The sequence below is a fragment of the Pan paniscus genome, chromosome 17 (genome assembly GCF_029289425.2).
Source record: "Pan paniscus chromosome 17, NHGRI_mPanPan1-v2.0_pri, whole genome shotgun sequence".
Lineage (NCBI taxonomy): Eukaryota > Metazoa > Chordata > Mammalia > Primates > Hominidae > Pan > Pan paniscus.
In genome coordinates, this window is record NC_073266.2 from 97,039,400 (window position 1) to 97,056,252 (window position 16,853).

General features: G+C 58.8%; 1 protein-coding gene across 8 annotated transcripts in view; it reads left to right on the forward strand.

Annotated features, from left to right (window-relative positions):
* Window positions 1–16,853, forward strand: part of NFATC1 (nuclear factor of activated T cells 1) — a 136,346-nt gene that overhangs the window by 72,969 nt on the left and 46,524 nt on the right. The window contains exon 9 of one of the 8 annotated variants that reach the window (XM_034943408.3): window positions 1,353–2,054. The exons of 6 other annotated variants lie outside the window; for them this stretch is intronic. In XM_034943408.3, coding sequence (XP_034799299.1) covers window positions 1,353–1,390 — 38 coding nt within the window. In that variant the 3' untranslated portion in view covers window positions 1,391–2,054. Of the gene's footprint in view, window positions 1–1,352; window positions 2,055–16,853 lie in introns of those variants that run through there. One more of the 8 variants, XM_063597386.1, reaches the window with a different exon arrangement.

The following is a 16,853-nucleotide window of genomic DNA, read 5'->3' on the forward strand; positions in this document are numbered from 1 at the left end:
GTGGTCTTTAAGGATGGTGAATGAGCTTTGTGCTGGGCGGACGTCCCCAAGACACTTCTCCAGGGGTAACTTCATCTCCTGGGACCACGGGCATCCAGGCTGGGGCACCTTCTCCTCAACCTGCCTGCCCCTCACCCGCCGTGGGAATGGCTCCTTTTCACTCATACAAAAAAAAAAAAAAAAATCATCTTAACCTTTTTAACCTTTAGGGTGTTTTCTTAAAGAAAATATCATCCAGTTTGTTTTTTCAGTCCCTGAACCAGTAGAAGAGAAAGGCGTCCCCCACGCCATCCCCGGCTTCTTTTGTGGGTACAGGCCACTCCCCCCAGCTCGGAGAGGACAGAATTAGCGGTCATCCTGAATTTTACTGTATTTTGTGGGTACAGGCCACTCCCCACAGCTCGGAGGGGACAGAGTTAGCTGTCATCCTGAATTTTACTGTATTTTGGGTAAGCTTAGCTAATATCAACAATCTTTTTATATTGCTTTTTTTTCTAAAAACTGCAGAGATTCCTATCATCTGAGAGGGAAATTACACACTGGGAGCTAATTGCAAAAGCAGCTGCATTCTCTTAGTAAAATCAGGGTGTTTTTGAAGGTTTCCATTTTCTCTGAATGTAAACAGCATTTGTAATAGACCAGATCCTAAGGAAGCCCTTGAATCCCCATGTTCACACCAAACTGTTGGGACTCCCTGTTTTATCAGGCAAGCTCTGGAAATGCCTCTCAAGATGTGGAAAATGGGGTTTTGCTGTAAAGTCGCTGTACCCTAAGAGTGTCTGTGAGACAGAGCTGCAGGGGTGACGTGCAGCCCCTAGCCCAGCCCTCGTGGGGAAGAGCCTCACGCTCTGTGACCCCCAGGATTGTGGGGAGGGCCTCACGCTCTGGGACCCCCGGGATTATGGGGAAGGGCCTCACGCTCTGGGACCCCCGGGATTGTGGGGAAGGGCCTCACGCTCTGGGACCCCCGGGATTGTGGGGAAGGGCCTCACGCTCTGGGACCCCCGGGATTGTGGGGAAGGGCTTCACGCTCTGGGACCCCCGGGATTGTGGGGAAGGGCCTCACGCTCTGGGACCCCCGGGATTGTGGGGAAGGGCCTCACGCTCTGGACCCCGCTGGGGTTTACGTGGTCTGTGCCGCCCACACTTAGTGAGTCCAACCCATTCTTGGAACAAAGTACAATATATCTTATAGAAGAAAATATTTTATCTTTTTCTGAAAATAATGATTGTGTCCTAATTAAACGTCAAGCATGGTTGACCAGAAATTGAATGTTTTAAAGAAAACCTAGGCTTTATAGAGAAGGATTGCTTTCCAGAGCAGTGCATTAATTTTTTTCTTATTTGCTCAGCATGTGGCAGTCCCCACCGTGGGTTTGAGCAGCACTGACTTTAGCACAGATCACGTATCTCAGAGGCAGAAGGGGCGTGCGGGGAGCGTGCCTGCCCTTCACAGGTGGGAGGTGGAGGCCCCCAGGACCGTGGCCACAGCATGAAGCCGGTGGGGCTGAGCTGCTCCTGCTCCCTCCAGTCCACACCCCACCTGGCAGCCGGCCGTCCTGTCCTACCAGCCACACTCCTGCCTCGATTGGCCCCGGCTCCCCTCTCAGCATTGTGCCCAGCGTGGACATCTCTCCTGGACCCCCTGCCCAGTGTCTCGGCTGCACCCTCCATCCCCCATCTGCTCCAGCATGGCTCAACGCAGGCCGGGTTCCCCAGGCTCGCCCTGGGCACCAGCCTTCGCCCGTTCTCCTTCTCTTTGCCTCCGTCGTCTCTTCTCTCCTGGACGAAGCACCATAGTCCCTGGGTGACCATCCCAGGTCCCCACAAGCACACTGACAAGCCCCACCAGCCCCCAGGGGCTCCCCGGCTCCCTGTCACCCCACCTGGTCCTGGGGGCTGCGACCACAACCTGCACCAGACTGTGAGCCCCTCAGGCAGAGCCCCCAGGCTGCCGCAGGGCGAGATCCCCAGTGTTGACGCTGGGCCTACCTCGAGGCCACTGTCAGTGTGGTTGTTAAATAAATAAATGAATGAATAGAAACCAGCACCCAGGTATCCGTGTTCCGTCCCGCGTGCCCGCTGCACTTCCTGCCTCTGCAACCCCGGCTGGGTCTGAGGACGCCGAGGCCACTCCAGGACCTGCGTCCTCCGTGCTGTGCATCTGTGTCTTGGGGTCCAGCTCAGATGGCTTCTGCCATGTGGTCCGAGAGATAGTTGCCAGCTCTGCTTCTGCAGACCCTGGAGGTGGAGGCAGGACGGGTGGGTGTGGGTGGAAGACAGCTGGTTAGCAAGCACCGCCCTGACTCAAAGCTGCTCTTGGCTTTTTCCCTTTTCTACACCGTCATCATGGGGTCGTTAGCAGTCTAGGTTTCCGCTGTGCCAATGAGCTTCGGGTCTGCATGCCCAGGGGTCACGGCAGTGAGGGGCGGTCTCCTAGGGTCGTGAAATGTGCTGTTGAAATGCACAAGGTGACAACAGTGAACCCACTTACACTCCAGCTGTGGAATTCATTTCACGTACATGTTTGTAAAGTCAAGTCTCATTGTAGGTTTTCCTTCAAAATTGCCGTCCCACAGGCAGCACAGGGAGGCCCCTCCGAGAGCTCCAAGCATTTGGAATCCAGGTGCCCGAGGTGTCCGGTGCTTGTGGGGGGCGGGCTGGGGACACGCCTTGGCCACCAGCCGCCCGCACTCCTCGTCTCAGCGCCGAAGGCATCCTCCGATGACTTGGCCGAAGATGAGCTCAGTCCGCAGCCCCGTCCCGGCCCCGCCTCCCGTTTTCAGGGGGCCTCGCGTCTCTCCTTTTGAGTCAGAAGGTCGCAGTGGTCGGCCTCCGGGAATCAGGCATCTGAGTGCAGGGGGCCCCCGGGCTCAGGTGGGGCTGACACCTCTGGCTGATGGTCTGTGATGGGGCCCAGAGGGAGAGTTCCCTTCACCCTCCCTGGAGGGGGGCAGGCGTTAAATGGGGAGAAGTTCCCAGCAGAATGTATGAGCCCCATGAACGGAGTGGGCATAGCCCTTGGGGAGTCCTGCCGGCCGCCCCTCCTGACATCCCGGGGTGCTGCCCGGTGAGGAAAGTGAAAATGTTGTCTGCAGTTAGAGGCTGGAACACACGTGCCCACAGAGAGGCTTCCTGAGCGGCTTGTCTGTCACTGTTTTTGTGTAACTGCGCCTGAATTTAATCTCCCGGAAGGCGCGTTAGGAGGGCTGAGGGATGATCTGGTGCCAGGAAGTTTGGCAGTTCCGAGAGGTTATTCCAGCACGTCAGCATTAGAGGAGAGAGGCGAACCTGGAACGTGGGAACCCTGCCCAGGTCTGGTTAGAAAGGCGGCCTCCGCGTGGCCTGGGGCTTGCGTGAGGGGTGCACTTGTGCCCCCAGATACAAGCAGGCAGGGCCGGGAATCTGTCTCGTGGGGGGCTGCGGGCACTTTGGAGAAAGAAAACCAAGTTACAAACTCAAAATTACCTACCAAAGTCAGTATTTTTTTAAACGAGAAAATAAAACATGACAAATGCCAGGTCTTTTTGTCTGAAGTCGTTTTAGTCGGTTACCTGGAAACGCTCCCAGGGCCCCTGAGCTGGGGACACGGAGCTCTTCCCCCATCGGTGCCCAGGAGAAGCTGCTCCCGGCCCTAGGTCCCTGTGGGAACACACAGCCAGCCCTGCCTCTGTGGGGGTCCCTTTCGTGGCCAGAGCCCCCTTCCTCAGGGGACACGCGGTCCAGCTGAGGGTCATCCCGTGACAGGGAGTGGCTGCTGTGATGACCCAGGCACAGAAACAGCTTTGACCACAGAACGTGACATCCAGGGTGTGAAGGCGTCGGAACAGATCTGCCTCGGGATCTGGGGGTCCCTCACCGGGGGTGGGCGTGGGCCCCGAGCCCAGACGGGAGCCAGCTGGAGACTCAAACGTCACGAAGAAGGGAAGACGCGCTTCCCTCCCCCGGTACTAACCAGCCCTTCTGCTGGTCCTGCAACGATGACCTAGGCTTGAGAATCTGTTTCTGCCTCAAGGGGTAGAAAGGGGAATAGATTCCATTACTTCCCTGTTTGCAATGGATTATTAAATCCAGCAATAACCGTGGCATCGGAGAGGTGTTGGTACAGAGGGAGCCGGGGTCCTGTGGCCTTGGGTCCACCCCAGCGATCATCACGGGAGAGAGCTGCTTAGGGTGTGAGCCGTTGGAGGGGGGGCGGCTGTGAAACTGAGGTCCCCGTGCACAGATCCCACCGCCCAGGGTCGACAGCTGGGGGCTTTCTCCGCTGGCACTTCCCAGGCAGCAGAACCGGCCCCTCTAGGAAGCCCCCTCCAGGTGGCGTGGCCCAGGCCCTCAGTAAGCTCAGCTGGGGCTGTGTGAGCTGAGGGGCTCAGAGCACCCCGCAAGGGATCCGCCTGATTGCAGACAAGCAGTTCTGGGCCACCGCCCGACCTCCATGCCCTTCTGCTCAGCCCGGCAGCCTCTCCTTCCCAGGGGTTTCCCATTCTGCCTTTTCCCTGGACTTTCCAACTCACTTTGTCCAAGTCCACTGCATGTAAAGCTTGATCCTGAAACAGTGAAGTTCGTGAGGTCTCTGCAGATGCTCAGCGGCCCCAAATCACCCTTTCGCTGCCATTGGCCAAAAGCACAGCCTGGGTGGGCCTGAACACCTGTGGCCTCTTCCCCTCCCCTCCCCTCACCCCACACACTTGGAGGCACCCTGGGGCTGGGCCTGAGCTCGGCTTTCACTGCAGAGTGAACCTGCCCACCTCAGACACCCAGGCATGGCTCCCGCCTTCCCTCATCTGATCCTGCCACCGTGGCAGCTGCCTCCAAGCTCCTGACAACGTCAGGTCAGCCCTGGCCTCGCGGCGCTCTGGGTTTCAGCCTTAAGAGACTTTCCATGTGTCGGCTGTGGGCGCCTTGACGCACCAGGGCCTGGTCACAGGTTCTCAAAGCAGAGATTCTCCTGGCACCCCTCGTGCGCCCTCCAAGGGCCTAAAACGCAGACGACCCACACTCCATGCCGTGTCCTGCACAGGAACCAGGGCGGCCTCCCCTTTCTGCAGCTTGTGGGGGTCAAGCCGGGACCCCTACACTGATGTTTCAGCCCAGCTCTGCCCCAGCTTAGAAGTCCTACCTGATTTCAGACAGAGCGGATGATGCTGACATTTCCAGCCCACAGCGTGGCCTGCGCCACACTCCAGGTCGCCACAGGGGCGAGAATTCTGGGAGCCCAGCTGCCGAGTGCTTTATGGGGTTGGAGCTGAGCTGGCCCCACCTGTGAACAGCGGCCTGTGGGCCCCTCATCCCTGTTCTACTGAAGGCCCCACAACCACCCGAGGGAGACAGCTTTTATTAAATTTCAGTTTTTGTCGGTTGCCTCGCTCTTCAGACAGCAAGTGAGAGAAGCGTGTTCTCACGCTCACTGTCAACGTTGCGAGGGAAGCGTGTTCTCATGCTCACTGTCAACGTTGTAAACCTGAGGGAAGCGTGTTCTCACGCTGTCGACGTTGTAAACCTGAAGGAAGCGTGTTCTCACGCTCACTGTCGACGTAAACCTGAAGGAAGCGTGTTCTCACACTCACTGTCGACATTATAAACCTGAGGGAAGCATGTTCTCTCGCTCACTGTCGACGTTGTGAGGGAAGCGTGTTCTCACGCTCACTGTCGATGTTGCGAGGGAAGCGTGTTCTCACGCTCACTGTCGACGTTGTAAACCTGAGGGAAGCGTGTTCTCACTCTCACTGTTGACGTTGTGAGGGAAGCGTGTTCTCACGCTCACTGTTGACGTTGTAAACCTGAGGGAAGCGTGTTCTCATGCTCACTGTCGACGTGAGGGAAGCGTGTTCTCACGCTCACCGTCGACGTAAACCTGAGGGAAGTGTGTTCTCACGCTCACCGTCGATGTAAACCTTAGGGAAGCGTGTTCTCACGCTCACTGTCGACGTAAACCTGAGGGAAGCGTGTTCTCAGCTCATTGTCGACGTAAACCTGAGGGAAGTGTGTTCTCGCGCTCACTATTGACGTTGTAAACCTGAGGGAAGCGTGTTCTTGCGCTCACTGTCGATGTTGTGAGGGAAGCGTGTTCTCACGCTCACTGTCGATGTTGCGAGGGAAGCGTGTTCTTGCACTCACTGTCGACGTTGTAAACCTGAGGGAAGCGTGTTCTCCCGCTCACTGTCGACGTAAACCTGAGGGAAGCGTGTTCTCGCGCTCACTGTCGACGTAAACCTGAGGGAAGCGTGTTCTCGTGCTCACTATTGACGTTGTAAACCTGAGGGAAGCGTGTTCTCGTGCTCACTGTCGACGTTGTAAACCTGAGGGAAGCGTGTTCTCGCGCTCACTGTCGACGTAAACCTGAGGGAAGCGTGTTCTCACACTCACTGTCGACGTTGCAAGGGAAGCGTGTTCTCACGCTCACTGTCGACGTTGTAAACCTGAGGGAAGCGTGTTCTCACGCTCACTGTCGACGTAAACCTGAGGGAAGCGTGTTCTCGCGCTCACTGTCGACGTAAACCTGAGGGAAGCGTGTTCTCGTGCTCACTATTGACGTTGTAAACCTGAGGGAAGCGTGTTCTCGTGCTCACTGTCGACGTTGTAAACCTGAGGGAAGCGTGTTCTCGCGCTCACTGTCGACGTAAACCTGAGGGAAGCGTGTTCTCACACTCACTGTCGACGTTGCAAGGGAAGCGTGTTCTCACGCTCACTGTCGACGTTGTAAACCTGAGGGAAGCGTGTTCTCACACTCACTGTCGACGTTGCAAGGGAAGCGTGTTCTCACGCTCACCGTCGACGTTGTAAACCTGAGGGAAGCGTGTTCTCACGCTCACCGTCGACGTTGTAAACCTGAGGGAAGCGTGTTCTCACGCTCACCGTCGACGTTGTAAACCTGAGGGAAGCGTGTTCTCACGCTCACCGTCGACGTTGTAAACCTGAGGGAAGCGTGTTCTCACGCTCACCGTCGACGTTGTAAACCTGAGGGAAGTGTGTTCTCACGCTCACTGTCGACATTGCGAGGGAAGCGTGTTCTCACGCTGTCAACATTGTAAACCTGAGGGAAAGGAATTCTCTCTCACATGCTGTGGGGTGCTGGCCCCACCAGGCCTCCCAGGAGACCTCCCCAAACGTCAGAAGAAGAGCTCCAACTGAAAGGGAGGTCCGAGATGTGCTGGCCAAAACCACCCCCAGCAAGACGCCAGGCATCCTAGCCACCCGACGCTCAGGCTGTGCGTGTCCTCAGAGCCTGTTTTAAAGCAGGAGGGATTTGGGGTGGAAGATTGCTCCTGCAGAAATCAGAGATGAGGGGAGTAAATTAGGGAACCAGCGTCAGGATCCAGACTTCTGTGAAAGAGCCACGGAGCTCAGCATCCGACGGGCGCACCTGGGGCTGGGCGAGTCCAGCTCCAGAAGGGGGGTGGGGCCGGGAGCCTGAGATGGGATGAGAGGGCAGGAAGGGGCTTGTTGAGAAATCTAAGGGCCACAGGCCACCAAAAAGAAACCAGGAGGTGTGAGTCAGTGGGGATGCTGGGTGCCAGGAAGCCTGCGCTCTGGGACATGCGTGGGGCAAGAGGGGCGCCCTGAGCTTGGCGACGCCAGCCACGCGCCTGGGAGGGATCCGCCTGTCCACGTGCAGCCGCCTCCGGGCGGCGTCAGCCATGCTGCTGCCCCACCGTGGCTCCGTGGCTCCAGCCGGAATGGCAAAGCCTGGCTCCACAGCTGCCTGGGAGCGTGAGTCACGCGCCCCACAGAACACGGCGGGCAGCCCGGGCGAGGATTGGCGAAAGCCGACCGATGTGTTTTGGCTTGTGTGGTCTGTGGGAGCGTCCTCTGTCATCAGCCTAATTGGGCAACAGATCCCACCTCACTGTGCCCTGGAGCAGCACGGGGCCACCACACAGCCTGAGGCCCCCCTCACGCTTCCCCTCGCTGCCGTGCTGTCCTGGCCCCGTCGCTGCCACCCGAGACCCCCATCAAGTGCCTGAGCTCTGCGCCTGTTTTCACGCTTCTGTATGTGTAGGAAGCCTCCCACCGATGTTGCTCGGGGTCGACGTGATAAACCTGAGGGAAAGGGAATTCTCTCACCCCGACCGACACACAGGATGGGTGTGGGGGCAAAGTGAGATCATGAACAAAAGCACCTGGGCCCGTCCTGGACACATGGCCAGGGTTAGCCACGGTTGTCAGCTGCCACGGAGCTGCAGTTTCAGCCTGGAGGTCTGTGGTGTGCATGGTTGGAATACTCACCAGACTCATGTGGTTGTGACTCCGGAAGATCGTGCCTTTCTGGAAACCTTGGAACGCGCTTCAGCAGAAACTCCAGTGAAGAGTCGGGGAGAGAGCACGAATTCCCAAAGGCGGATGGAGTTCGGAAGGACCCTTCTCTGTCTCCCACATCAGGCGGTGCCTGGTTGGTGCAGATTTACCCCATAGTGGGCCGTGGATCCCTCACCTGTTCTGGAAACTGATCTTGGCTCTGAACAAGGAGAAATGATGCCTCTCAGCCTCGAGGGATGGGTGAGAAGGCAGCTTCATCCGCTGTTTTCTTTCATTGTTTGAGAAAAGTCATGCCCCGGAGGTGTCATTCCTGGTTGTTTATGTTGATGGCAAAACTTGGACTTTCTTGTCATACAGCAAACAGAAGACAATCTGATCTTTGTTTTCCAGGGGTTTAGACTTTGAACAAAACCTCTTTTGTCCAGTACTGAAGTGCATCCCTGGTAGAGTAATTCAAGCTGAACACAAGGTTGCATAAAAATGTGGGCATGGGGGAGCAGGGAACTGTCTTGGGATCATTCTTTGCTGTGCACAGCAGCTGCAGCCTGCAGGCAGCTCAGCGTTAGATCTCCCCACCCCCAATGCCACCTGGGGACCAGATGTTACTGTTGGTGGAAGAAGGGGGTCCAGGGCACTGTCTCAGTCTTCGGGGCTTCCATAGTGGAGCACCCCCGGCTGGGCACCTTGTAAACAACAGACATTGATTTCTCACAGCTCTGGGGGCTGGAAGTCCGAGGTTGGGACTGGTACGGTCGGGTTCTGGTGAGGACCGTTCCAAGTTGCAGACAGCCAAAATCCTGCCATATCCTCACATGGCAGGACAGGCGATTTGTCTCTCCCTCCCTGTGGGACGGCAGTCCCGTTGGATCAGGGCCCCACCCTGATATTGTTTAACCCCCAGTTACCTCCTGCAAACACCATTCTCAAGTAGAGTCACGCGGACGGGGGTTAGGGCTTCAACATGAGGTTGAGGGGACACGAGTCCATCCATAGCAGTGACCCTACTTGTCTAAAGCCACAGGGCTGAGCCTGCCCCCTGCCCGCCCATCCCCAGGCCCCCGTTCTTGCCCCCAGGCCCCCCCCCCCCCGCCCACCCCCAGGTGCTCCCTGTGCTGCAGACAGAGCCCCCGAGGAGCCAGGAGCTGCCGGGCATCAACCACACAGGAAGCCAACAGGTGGGGCAGGCTCATGCCTGCCGCCGTGTCGCTCATGCCGATTTTCATTCTCAGATCTTGTCACCTCTGTCTTATAGCAGAAGGGGGCCCTGATCTGGGAGCCGTGAAGACCCCAGCTGTCCCCCGGGAGCCAGGCCACACCAAGGCAGCCAAGGGGACTACGTTGGGAGGAGGATGTGGTCGGGGCCATTAAGAGCTGTGAGGAGCCCCCAGGTCTGCCCTGGGTGAGGGGCTCTGCCTGCCCTGGGGCTGCATAGACCCGGCTGGGGCTTTAGAACAGGAACCGTTCGAGGGGCTGCGGCGGGTGAAGCCCACTCATGTCCTGGCTCCTGTTACCGGGTAGGGATGGCAGCCCATTTTCCAGGCTTGGGGGTTCTTTAAGAGAAGCCAGGATTGTGCCGAATGCTCTTTGGCTGACGATGGCCGTGGCGGGGGCTTTGGGAGGGGAGGTCCTGGAGGAGAGGCTTGCCCAGCTCACTGCCTGCATCTGTGGCCAGAATTGGCACCTGCATGGGGCCTGGAAATGTCGTGCTCACCTGGGGCGGAAGCCCCCTCCAGGACTCAGCTCCCAACGTCACTGCTACCGAGGCAGAGACTCTGCAGCGGCATCAGAGAGAAGCTGGGCCCCAGAACAGCACCAGGCATGGGACGGGCCCTCCGTGCCTTCCACGGAGGATGCAAGCGTGAGGCCTGGGTCTGCGGGGACGGTTTACCTGTCAGCTCTGCACGCCGCTGACCACTGCGCGCCGCCTCCACAGACAGTCCCCGTGGACGATGGGGCTGCCGTGGACGATGGGGCAGCCAGCCTGCTCTGCGGGAATATGCTTTGTAAAGCCGGCCGGCCCTGAGGCCAGCACTCGCCTTCCACACTCTGCTCTTTGTAACGAGTTTCATAAACTCACCCTCAGGTGATTGGTGTTTCTGTTGCACCGTTGCTTAGCCTGAAAATGAGCTGCCCTTTTTCTGAGCCCATCCTTTCGCCACCTCTACCTCAGCCCCTCATGGCTGATATCATCAGGAGGTAGCCAGAGGCCGCCTGGTGCAGGGTGAGTCCGGAACACGGGCGACAGCGTGAACTGGGCCTGTGCGGCCCCCTCCACGGGCGACAGCGTGAACTGGGCCTGTGCGGCCCCCTCCACGGGCGAGACTCCCAGGCGCTCGTGCAGACGCTCGCTCACTTCCTCACTGATAGGATGCGTCTTACGAGGCTCTGATTTACAGAGCAGGCATCCATCTTCTCTGAAACCCACACAAAAAGCACAGTTTAGGCCAAGCCCAGGTGCAGTATATTCGTGTGTTTAAGCTTCTTAGATGCTGGGGTGTGGAAGCAGCCGTGTGGCTTTCCTTTGCTTGTGAAGGTGAGTTTGCACTTTCCAGCTTCTCTCTGTATTGGGAAGGCTGCAGCTCTCCAGGACGTGACTTAGCAGACAACATCCCACTGCATCCTCATAGGCCAGCGGGTCAGGCGGGGCCATCCTGAAACGTCCCCTGTGGGTGCCGGGTGCCTCGCGCATCCCTGCCGTCCACGGCCCTTTGTCCCTGGCTGTGCTTCACGGCAGTGCCCCTTTGGGGCAAGGACAGGGAGATGGGGCAGTCGCCTGGGGAAGGCCCGGTCCCGGTGGGAGGCAGCCTCAGAGCAGCTGGGATGGCACAAGACGCCGCTGCCAGGGCTGAGAAACCATCCGGCCAACCCCAGACTTGAGCCAGACCTCATGGGCAAGGCTGGGAGAAGCCGCGTGGAGACCCCAGCCCAGGGAGGGGCACTGCGGCAGGAACAGGCCCGCACCTGCAGGGTCAGCCTGGGCCACCTTCCAAGCACGGTGACCACGTCCGCAGCTCATGCTGCCAGCTCCGGGCCAAGGGACCTGGACTGGCTCTCCAGACTCACAAGATGCCGTCGTGGGCGGGGCACGTGCGGTGATCCCAGGTTTCAAGTAGCTGCCCCCAGCTCCCTGCAAATAGCTCTGGGCGGAAGAGGAGCAGTAGGCAGGCACACGAGTTTATTCCTGAGAGGAGCGTGTTGCCACAGCCTCTGTGGACTGGAGCCCCGGGCTTCAGAAAGAGAGGGAGCGCCTGCCTGTGGGTGGGGGGACAGGAGCTGCCAACCTGGTGGGGTCCCAGCGAAGCGTCCACTGGGCCTTCTGCTTGCCCCTGGGGGTGGTGGATGCATCAGTGCTGGGCCTGCTCCAAACCCGCAGGGCAAGCAGCCCGTGCGTCCCGATGCCACTGCCGGCCGCCAGCATCCTGGGGAGGTGGGTCGCGTGTCCCAGAGCCCTGTGCCCCTCGCCACCACCATCCTAGGTCAGGACTTCCCCAGGAAGAATCCAAGTGGCTGGAGAGATGCGGGGGTTAATGCCGGCACCACCGCGGTTTTAGACGGGCCGTGTCTGAGCTGTGTTCTTGACGTTCTCCAGCCAGCAGCAGCAGACGCCACCCGGTTGCCCCAGCCCCAGCGGCTCTCTGGCATAGCCGGCCTTGGCCCGTGGGGCGGCTGATTTACAGGACAGCTGTGCACGGGGCCTCTAGTGTCCGCCAGAGCTGGTGGGTGAGAGTTTTTAAAGCGCTCGGGACACTTCACAGAAGAGGCGCACTGGCCCCCATGCCTGGCCATGTTTCTGGGCCCTGGCTGAAAATCCCGTGCAGTGGAGAGAGGATCCCAACAGGGTATTAATTTAACCTTCCAGCCATGTGCTTTTGCTTAAGATCTAAACTCTGAAAATTACCAGCCTAATTTAGAATGGAGGCTTGGCCATTCGGGACACCTGCATCTTCTGAGCAGGAGAGATGTGGGTGCCCACCGGCATCTCACTCCCACATCTGGGCCTGTTTCCAGTGACCCCTGCACCTCTCAAAGGCGCAGGCCTGAGTTCACAGAGAGCCCTTGGCCAAGCCCTGCCTCTGGGGCTCCCCATCGTCTGGCTTTGTCGTGGACTCATCATTTCTGGATTTACCACATGCTTGAAGCTGGAACAGCAGGAAGGGGCAGTTCCTGAGGCCCAGCTGCGTCCGCAGAGCTGGGGGCGCCATGGCCTAAGCCAAGACGCGTGCCCTGGATGAAAATGACTCCAGCTCTGTGGTCTCCAGACAGCGGTTAGAGCCCCACCGTCCACAGACACCGCCTCCTGCCGCCCCTTCAAAAAAGTGTTGCAGCCCAGGGCCCAGATATTCGATTTTCTAAGTAAAACGAGGCGGGTAGGGTTTCCCAATCAACATGAGGGCACCGTGTCCTCCGCAGCCCCCTGACTTGCACAGGCAGTCCTGGGGCTCTGCCCCATCTGTGAACCCTCAGCTGAAGAGGGCAGCCCCAGAGGCAGCCACATTCAGGTGGCTGAAGGCAGAGTCCTCCTCGCAGGAACCGCCCCAGCGCTGCCAAGGCCCGTGCACCTTCTTCAGCCCGAACTAAGGAGAATGTGCGGGGCTGAGAGCCATAGACCCTCGTGAGCCAGGCGTGAGCGTTGTCTTCAGATGGGGCCCAGTGGGCCTCACTGTTGTGACGACTGAATGTGACGTCTGGGGTGTAATTCCAGCGTGACCTGGTCCTGGGGTGTCACTCCAGCGTGACCTGGTTCCTGAGGTGTAATTCCAGTGTGACCTGGTTCCTGGGGTATAATTCCAGCGTGACCTGGTCCTGGGGTATAATTCCAGCACGACCTTGTTCCTGGGGTGTCATTCCAGCGTGACCTGGTCCTGGGGTGTCATTCCAGTGTGACGTGGTCCTGGGGTGTCACTCCAGCGTGACCTGGTCCTGGGGTGTCATTTCAGCATGACCTGGTTCCTGGGGTGTCATTCCAGCATGAGCCGTTTCCTGGGGTGTCATTCTAGCGTGACCTGGTCCTGGGGTGTCACTCCAGCATGACCTGGTTCCTGAGGTGTAATTCCAGCGTGACCTGGTCCTGGGGTGTCACTCCAGCATGACCTCGTTCCTGGGGTGTAATTCCAGCGTGACCTGGTCCTGGGGTGTAATTCCAGCGTGACCTGGTTCCTGGGGTGTAATTCCAGCGTGACCTGCTCCTGAGGTGTCACTCCAGCGTGACCTCGTTCCTGGGGTGTAATTCCAGCGTGACCTGGTCCGGGGGTGTCACTCCAGCGTGACCTGGTCCTGGGGTGTAATTCCAGCGTGACCTGGTCCTGGGGTGTCACTCCAGCGTGACCTGGTTCCTGGGGTCTCATTCCAGCGTGACCTGGTCCTGGGGTGTCACTCCAGCGTGACCTCGTTCCTGGGGTATAATTCCAGTGTGACCTGGTTCCTGGGGTATAATTCTAGCGTGACCTGGTCCTGGGGTATCACTCCAGTGTGACCTGGTTCCTGGGTTGTAATTCCAGCGTGACCTGGTTCCTGGGGTATAATTCTAGCGTGACCTGGTCCTGGGGTGTCACTCCAGTGTGACCTGGTTCCTGGGTTGTAATTCCAGCGTGACCTGGTCCTGGGGTATAATTCCAGCGTGACCTGGTTCCTGGGGTGTAATTCCAGCGTGACCTGGTCCTGGGGTGTCACTCCAGCGTGACCTGGTCCTGGGGTGTCACTCCAGCGTGACCTCGTTCCTGGGGTATAATTCCAGTGTGACCTGGTTCCTGGGGTATAATTCTAGCGTGACCTGGTCCTGGGGTATCACTCCAGTGTGACCTGGTTCCTGGGTTGTAATTCCAGCGTGACCTGGTTCCTGGGGTATAATTCTAGCGTGACCTGGTCCTGGGGTGTCACTCCAGTGTGACCTGGTTCCTGGGTTGTAATTCCAGCGTGACCTGGTTCCTGGGGTATAATTCTAGCGTGACCTGGTCCTGGGGTGTCACTCCAGTGTGACCTGGTTCCTGGGTTGTAATTCCAGCGTGACCTGGTCCTGGGGTATAATTCCAGCGTGACCTGGTTCCTGGGGTGTAATTCCAGCGTGACCTGGTCCTGGGGTGTCACTCCAGCGTGACCTGGTCCTGGGGTGTAATTCCAGCGTGACCTGGTCCTGGGGTGTAATTCCAGCGTGACCTGGTCCTGGGGTGTCACTCCAGCATGACCTGGTTCCTGAGGTGTAATTCCAGCGTGACCTGGTCCTGGGGTGTCACTCCAGCGTGACCTGGTCCTGGGGTGTAATTCCAGCGTGACCTGGTTCCTGGGGTGTAATTCCAGCGTGACCTGGTTCCTGGGGTGTAATTCCAGTGTGACCTGGTCCCTGGGGTGTCACTCCAGCGTGACCTGGTCCTGGGGTGTAATTCCAGCGTGACCTGGTCCTGGGGTGTCACTCCAGCGTGACCTGGTTCCTGGGGTGTCACTCCAGCGTGACCTCGTTCCTGGGGTGTAATTCCAGCGTGACCGGGTCCTGGGGTGTAATTCCAGCGTGACCTGGTCCGGGGGTGTAATTCCAGTGTGACCTGGTCCGGGGGTGTAATTCCAGTGTGACCTGGTCCTGGGGCGTAATTCCAGTGTGACCTGGTTCCTGGGGTCTCATTCCAGCGTGACCTGGTTCCTGGGGTCTCATTCCAGCGTGACCTGGTCCTGGGGTGTCACTCCAGCGTGACCTCGTTCCTGGGGTGTAATTCCAGCGTGACCTGGTTCCTGGGGTGTAATTCTAGCATGACCTGGTCCTGGGGTGTCACTCTAGTGTGACCTGGTTCCTGGGTTGTAATTCCAGCGTGACCTGGTCCTGGGGTGTCACTCCAGCGTGACCTGGTCCTGGGGTGTCATTCCAGCGTGACGTGGTCCTGGGGTATCACTCCAGCGTGACCTGGTTCCTGGGGTGTCACTCCAGCGTGACCTGGTCCTGGGGTGTCACTCCAGCGTGACCTCGTTCCTGGGGTGTAATTCCAGCATGACCTGGTCCTGGGGTGTAATTCCAGCATGACCTGGTTCCTGGGGTGTAATTCCAGCGTGACCTGGTCCTGGGGCATCACTCCAGCGTGACCTGGTCCTGGGGTGTCACTCCAGCGTGACCTTGTTCCTGGGGTATAATTCCAGCGTGACCTGGTCCTGGGGTGTCATTCCAGCGTGACCTGGTCCTGGGGTGTCACTCCAGCATGACCTCGTTCCTGGGGTATAATTCCAGCATAACCTGGTCCTGGGGTGTCACTCCAGCGTGACCTCTTTCCTGGGGTGTCACTCCAGCGTGACCTGGTTCCTGGGGTGTCATTCCAGCGTGACCTGGTTCCTGGGGTGTCATTCCAGCGTGACCTGGTCCTGGGGTGTAATTCCAGCGTGACCTGGTTCCTGGGGTGTAATTCCAGCGTGACCTGGTCCTGGGGTGTAATTCCAGCGTGACCTGGTTCCTGGGGTGTAATTCCAGGGTGACCTGGTCCTGGGGTGTCACTCCAGCGTGACCTGGTCCTGGGGTATAATTCCAGCGTGACCTGGTCCTGGGGTATAATTCCAGCGTGACCGGGTCCTGGGGTGTCACTCCGGCGTGACCTGGTCCTGGGGTGTCACTCCGGCGTGACCTCTTTCCTGGGGTGTAGTTCCAGCGTGACCTGGTTCCTGGGGTGTAATTCCAGCGTGACCTGGTTCCTGGGGTGTCACTCCAGCGTGACCTGGTCCTGGGGTGTCACTCCAGCGTGACCTGGTTCCTGGGGTGTCACTCCAGCGTGACCTGGTCCTGGGGTGTCACTCCAGCGTGACCTGGTCCTGGGGTGTCACTCCAGCGTGACCTCGTTCCTGGGGTGTCACTCCAGTGTGACCTGGTCCTGGGGTGTCACTCCAGCGTGACCTGGTCCTGGGGTGTAATTCCAGCGTGACCTGGTCCTGGGGTGTCACTCCAGCGTGACCTGGTCCTGGGGTGTCACTCCAGCGTGACCTTGTTCCTGGGGTGTAATTCCAGCGTGACCTGGTCCTGGGGTGTCACTCCAGTGTGACCTCGTTCCTGGGGTGTCACTCCAGTGTGACCTCGTTCCTGGCGTGTCACTCCAGCGTGACCTGGTCCTGGGGTGTCATTCCAGCGTGACGTGGTCCTGGGGTATCACTCCAGCGTGACCTCATTCCTGGGGTGTCACTCCAGCGTGACCTGGTCCTGGGGTGTCACACCAGCGTGACCTCGTTCCTGGGGTGTCACTCCAGCGTGACCTGGTTCCTGGGGTGTAATTCCAGCGTGACCTGGTCCTGGGGTGTCATTCCAGCGTGACCTCGGCGGCGCTTGCAGGGTGGGGTGGCTGACGAGGCGGGGGGAGCACACCCGTTCTCCCTCCCCTGCCCTGGGCACCACTGCAGAGGCAGCCCCTGGCTTCATCCTCCAAGCTTCACAGCTTGAGCTGCACTCCCCGAGTTCACTGTGGCTGGACTTGCCCCAGGCCAAAGGCTGGGAATGCCTGGGCTGCAGAGCCCCAGGAAGGCCTGGCACGACCCTCAGCAGAGTGTGGCTTTATGGGCCCTGGTCAGTGAGCTGCAGGCTGCGTCCTGGGAAGGCCTTGGAATCACGATGGCCCCGTGATTTTCTTCCTGCCTCCTGG